This window comes from Dipteris shenzhenensis, chromosome 13 (genome assembly GCF_047967505.1).
Source record: "Dipteris shenzhenensis isolate YYH24624 ecotype China chromosome 13, Dip_SZ_1.0, whole genome shotgun sequence".
In the NCBI taxonomy this organism is placed as follows: domain Eukaryota; kingdom Viridiplantae; phylum Streptophyta; class Polypodiopsida; order Gleicheniales; family Dipteridaceae; genus Dipteris; species Dipteris shenzhenensis.
Window position 1 is genome coordinate 8,293,175 of NC_141608.1, and position 6,000 is coordinate 8,299,174.

General features: G+C 42.5%; 1 protein-coding gene across 1 annotated transcript in view; it reads left to right on the top strand.

Annotated features, from left to right (window-relative positions):
• EBS3 (Alg9-like mannosyltransferase family) overlaps positions 1 to 4,834 on the top strand; it is a 65,453-nt gene extending 60,619 nt beyond the window's left edge. The window contains exons 6-10 of the mRNA XM_087383625.1: positions 3,112 to 3,226; positions 3,348 to 3,495; positions 3,666 to 3,862; positions 3,976 to 4,068; positions 4,184 to 4,834. Of these exons, the coding sequence (XP_087239751.1) occupies positions 3,112 to 3,226; positions 3,348 to 3,495; positions 3,666 to 3,862; positions 3,976 to 4,068; positions 4,184 to 4,312 (682 nt within the window). The 3' untranslated portion in view covers positions 4,313 to 4,834. The remainder of the gene's footprint in view (positions 1 to 3,111; positions 3,227 to 3,347; positions 3,496 to 3,665; positions 3,863 to 3,975; positions 4,069 to 4,183) is intronic.
• Positions 4,835 to 6,000: the final 1,166 nt, after the last annotated feature.

The window sequence follows — 6,000 nt, forward strand, 5'->3', positions numbered from 1 at the left end:
AATCACGGGCGTAGGTACAACTATGTTCCACCCAACCAATCCCTACTGTAGCAAGCTCCTAAAAGATACATAAGTAGGAAAAACCTGCATGCTACACATAGAGCCCACATATCCCTAGATGGATCTAGTCCGCCAAATGTCATCATTTGAGGGCATCTCCTAAATGCATCATTTACCCCTCTCTTGGGATATCATTGAAATTTTTTGCCCCTTGGCACCTTAATGCATTTAGACCCCTTAGCCTTAGATCCACCTAGTCTTGTGCCATGTCACCCTCACCAAGGACCTTGACCTTGATTCCTTTTGATCATTTACGTGAAACCCAAACAAATATAATACAAACATTGATCCTTTAAAGAAAAATGTCCAGTGACCCTTCCGAGGTCATGTTGCCTCAACTTGAGCGTAACAGGATGGCTAGCGCAGGTGCGTGCCACGTTGTACGGACAACGGTATGATGATGTATGGATGGCTGATGCAGGTATGTGCGACGTATGTGCAACGAACGTGACTTGGCGTATGCGCTGTACGACAAGGTACAGATGGTGAGGCTATATACTAGGCTCGAGGTTCGGGAGCAAAGAGGCAATCGTGACGATGAGCTCTAGGTCCGGGAGTAGAGGTAGGCTCTGATACCAAATGTAAGCAAAAGGAGAGATGGAGAGCAAACCACAAACGTACTGAATAGAAGAAAGAAAGAAAGTCTATTAACGTCCACTGGAGATGAAAAGGTCTATGGGACAGTAAGAAACCCTCTAGTACATCTGCTTTAGGGAGGGCACAAGGCAGCTCCCAAGGAGTGCAAAAAGCAACCTACAATATTTTAGAGTACCTACATAATAGTCTGAAAGAGTAAACATCCATACATCAGTTTAAGACTGAGAGTCTTTTGGTTTTGATTTGAACTCTCTGATTAGGGCTATGCCTTCACGGTAAATTGCTTTCCATCCTTTCTGGCAGCCTTGACTTTAGTTAATTTAGGTTCCTTATTCTTGAGTTGAGCGTATGTAAGCTCCTCTGCTATCCATACTTTGGTACCCTTCAGTTTGTAACATTGTCGAAGAAGCTTGATCCGCATATCTTTTGACTTGAGAACTGCCATGTGCCCTCCCTAAAGCAAGTTTGTATGGCCTTCCATTGACATTAATAAATCTTCCCCCCCCCCCCCCCCCCCCCTTCCTCTTGCTCTCTCCTCTGCTCAGCCCCTCTGCTCAGCCTCTCCCGCTAGCCCCTCCGCTCAGCCTCTCCGCTCAAGCCCCCCCCCCCGCTAGCCACTCCGCTCAGCCTCTCAGCCTCAGCCACCCCTCACCCGCTCCGCCTCCCCTCCGCTCAGGCTCTCCGCCTCAGGCCCCCCTCACCTGCTCAGCCTCTCTCTCTCTCTCTCTCTCTCTTGTCGGTACCTCTCCCACTCGTACAGCCCCGTCCGTATAGATAAAGTGTGTAGTTAGGGATTCTAACTGTGGCTAGGGGGAAAAACCACTAAAGAGGGAAAAGTGTCCCTAACTTATTGAATGAATGTTTGTCTTCTTGAGTCAATTAAGGTTCTCAGCCTTGGATAGTCCTCCTCAAATGATGTATTGCTTTGTTGAGTGAGGCTCCATGCCACTAATTAGTCCCGTTTTGGAGCCATGAGGGGGATGTATTGTGGGAGCCTCATTGTATTGGTCTTTGATGGGTCTTGTTTTATCAGGCCTGGCCGAGTTCCATTATGTTGGTGTAGCTCCTAGACCTATGAGCGGGTCATGTAGCCATGCTAAGACATGAGTCTGTGAGTCATGTTGAGTCTCAAGCCATGAGAGTGCTTGGATCAACCTCTGAACATGCTCAGAGTTTAGCCTGTGAGTTACGTGGGGTGCACAGATTAGTAGATCCCATCGTTACCATGTCTTGTTCTTGGTTTCATTCCAGTAGTCCCTCACCTTTCCTCCAAGTCTTTCATTGGTTTAGTACTTTCATTTCTCTTTCAATTCTTTCCATTTCCATTTCCATTTCCATTAGTTGCAATCTTTGCTTTGCTCTCCTAGCCTACCTCCTCTCCCTGCTCCTCTTTGCTCCAACAGATTTTGTCCTCCTTTTTCTGATTTGCCTTCTTTATCAATTCCGTGTAGAGTGTCTAGGATTATATAGTAGAAGCTTTTTTTTTCCTTGCTACCATCTGAAGAGTCCTCTGCACTTGAGGAATATGTGTCAGTTTCCTTCTTGAGCTTGCCCTTACCTTTGACCTTCCCCTTGCTAGATGTAATGAAGGCCTTATCATCCTCTCCTCGAGCACCAACATGGCCCCTTATCCCTTCAAAGGTGAGTGGGTTTGACCTTTGCAGGGGTCACGCTAGTATCAATGATTTGAAGCTCTTTGGAATATTTAAAAGGAGCATGGCTAGCATGTGTCCATCTCTGACAAACTGCCATCAGCTAATCTTTTAGCACTTTCACCTTGGCAAGATCATCCTCATGATTTCAGGGGTCCAAGTTCCTTGTACAGTTGTTTATCTCATACGTATCTTTCAACCTTGTCCGGGATTAAAAGGCCATCTTTGCAAGCTCGATGTGTGGAATCACTGCGTTTGCTATTGTTCAGATAATCAATGAGAGCATGTCAGCATCCTTGTCCTCCCACCCTTCATGCTTACCCAGGTCTACATGTGTTACAATCTTGCCCCTAGCATCAACTGTGACCAACAGGTAATTGGTATTTGCCTTGCTCCTCGAGATTGGGAATAGGCGTTTGTGAAACCATTGGAATTGAGAAAACTAGATATACAAAGAGTGAAATTCAACACCCTGTGATGAAGTTGACAAAGGCACACTTAACAGATGCCGGAATACCCACCTTTTTTAAGTATTTAGAAGGATCAATCTCATGTGTGTGAAGAGGCTTCTTTTGCTTTGGGGAAAGCAAGGTGTATTAATATATGAAGGGTTCTACTCCACCTTCTATGCAGTTCTTCAATGTGTGACTGTGTACTGAAAACCCTCAAGAGTTGAGTAATTTGCTGTTGCCTGGAATGATCTGTGACCTTTCATTGTTTTACAGTGTGGAAATGCGTTAAGTTGTTTGTGAGCTGCAAGAGTCAAATCTGGTTTCTGACATTATCTATTTTTCATCTACAGGTTCTTATATCCGGTGTATTCCCTGATATGTCTTGCTGCTTCAGCTGGTGTGGAGATTATTCCTGACATGTTGCCTAAAAAGCTGCGAATGTCAGACGATTCTCTTCTTTTTATGGTCTGGAGCTTCTTTGGCAGACCATTCTTTGGATTTTTAATTTGCAGTCAATTTAGATGCTACTTGAAGTCGCTGTCCGTTTGTCTTTGTAAATGTTAATCATCAATTTGATTCTTGACAGGCAGCAAAGATTGTTCGACCTCTGATTTTAGGGACTATATTGGTCTTATCTCACAGTAGAACAACATCATTGCTAAATGGTTACTCTGCTCCCTTGAAAGTATTAGGTTATCTTCCTGCCTCCCTGGATCACAACAATGTACACAAGGGTATTATATCAACACCTGATCATTACCTCTTTCCATAATTTATGCATTTCTACTTCTTGGATTTGGAAAGGACTAGATATCGAAAGGATGTTGGATCAATATTTCCTTGTTCTTTCTGCATAAAATCAAAGAGCATGTGACTAGCTTCGTTATTTGATTGATGCCTGCAGATGTGGTTGTATGTTTTGGTAGTGAATGGCACCGATACCCATCCTCCTTTTTTTTGCCATCCCCAATGTATCAAGTACAGTGGCTTGATGATGGGTTTAGGGGCCTTCTGCCATTGCCATTTAATAGTTCAGCTGGTGGAACCACTTCAGCTCCTTCCCACTTCAACAAACACAACCAGGCGTCTTCTGAGCAATTTGTATTCTCTCATTGCCATTGGCTATAAATAGAGCTAATTTATAACGTCTGTATGTTATACTTTTTGAATCTGGTTTAATCTTAGGTCACTTAACCATGGAACTTTATTTGCAGGCTACAGATATGGAAGCTTGTAGCTTTTTAGTAGAGCTTGACTTCAAGCGGGATGATGTTAGTCTTCGTGGAAGCAACAAAACCCTTTGGGAGGTAAACTGACGTGGTCAAGGAAATTCATGTACCGTTTGTGTTCATCGGAAAAATGTCAAAGCTTTAAATTTTCTCTGCTTTTCTTTGATCTTTTCAACTATGGGTGCTCTTCCAGGTGGTTGTAGAGTTTTCGTTTCTGGACAATGAGAAATCACCACCTCTGCAACGTGCATTTTTTATTCCATGGACATGGCAGAAGTCAAATACCTTTGGTTTGTATCGATTACTGAAGAAAAGGACCTAAAGTTTGGCACATTGCCCCCCAAAATCCTTGGCTTCAAATCGATTTGCTTATGACTGCGGTTTGTAATGTCATTTTGGGGCCTTATAGCTATGCGGATGAGAACAAATGATTATGAGATCAGTCAAAGACTACAGAACATACAGAATTCTAGTGGTTTTACAGAGTCCTGGCGCCAGCAGGGTTGCTTTATTCAAAGTCCTTTCAATAGTTGAAAAAGTAATATGTTTAAGAACTGGTTTACAAGATGGAAAGCAAGAGAGGGAAGAGGAAACCTTGGCAAAAGACTAGGATTGTTGAGAGGCATTCTTAGGAGTGTCCTTTCAATAAATATCCTTTTATGTTTCTTTTTTGGTGTAGAAGTCTGCATGTTAGAAGTGGCATGTACAACCTTGCCTTGTGAAAAATAAGGACTAGCAATAGGAGGCAGTCAAAATTTTGAGAAATTCACAGAGAATTATATATACATTTTAAAAGCGTAGATATCATGAACTTCTACCCCGGTGTATTATTAATTAATGAACTTGGAGGGAATATTTAATACCATAAAGAATTGTTTTGACATCTTCTAGAAGAATCTAACTTGACTAGGGTTCCAAAAGCTGACACTGTTAAACAACAAACCAGAAATATATAAAGTGCTCCATAGCAAGCAACATAGGGAAGAGGGAGAGAGAAGATGAGCAGGACGTACGACACTAGGGCCCAGAACGAAAACGGGCTGTAACTTTTAAATCTGCGTACAAGATTTTCCAACAGCCTCGAGCTGCAGTGCTCCAAATCGGCAACTGCATCCTTTCCAACACCTTCTAAAACTGTCTTAACCAAATGCCATGAGTAGGCAACTTTTTGTGGCTTCCAAATCTTTGGTCGCATGCAAGGGTGAGCACCTCGTGTGAGATGGCACAGAGCCCTCATGAATTGGTGACTTCCCCTTGGCTTCTAATCAGTTGACCTCAACTAGAGAGTCTCTTTGTACACATTCAAAAGTTGTGGATAATCACAGAGATCTTCATCTGTCCACTTGGCATTTAATGCCGAATAATTTTTAAATTTTACAAGAAACCATTAAGTGATCTTGTCTTGAGATCCCTTGTGAACTGTATAATCTAAAATTTGTTCTAGTTGAAGGATTTCCTCCAACTTGCATGGAATCCATTGTGAATCTTCCAATGTTGTTGGCAGTTCCAATGTGTAAGCTACCTCATTGATTTTGTCTATGACTCGAAAGGGGCCATAATAGCTAGTAGGCAGCTTGGGATAAACTCTTTTTTTGCCTTTTAGCTTGCGAAGCCTAGCTTTCTTAAACTTTAAAAGCACCCAATCTCCTGTTTTGAGGTCTATTTTGTAGCTATGTTTATCTACAGGTCTTGTGTGCTTCTCCTGCGATCTTTCAATGGGTGTCCGGACTTGGTTGAATGTTGTGTCGAGGTATCGGACATATTGATCAGTTGTAAATAGCTCATCTTTTGTCTTGAGAATCGGTGGTAAATCTGATTTTCGTATGCAACCTCAAATGGGGCTTTACCTGTGTAGTTGTGGACCGTATTATTCTATCCAAACTCCACAAATGGGAGATACTTTTTCCATTCACGTTTTTGCTCAGCCACATACCGTTGCAAAAGGTTAAGTACAATAAAGTTTGCTATCTCACTTTGACCATCTGGATGGGGATGAAAAGAGGAAGAAAA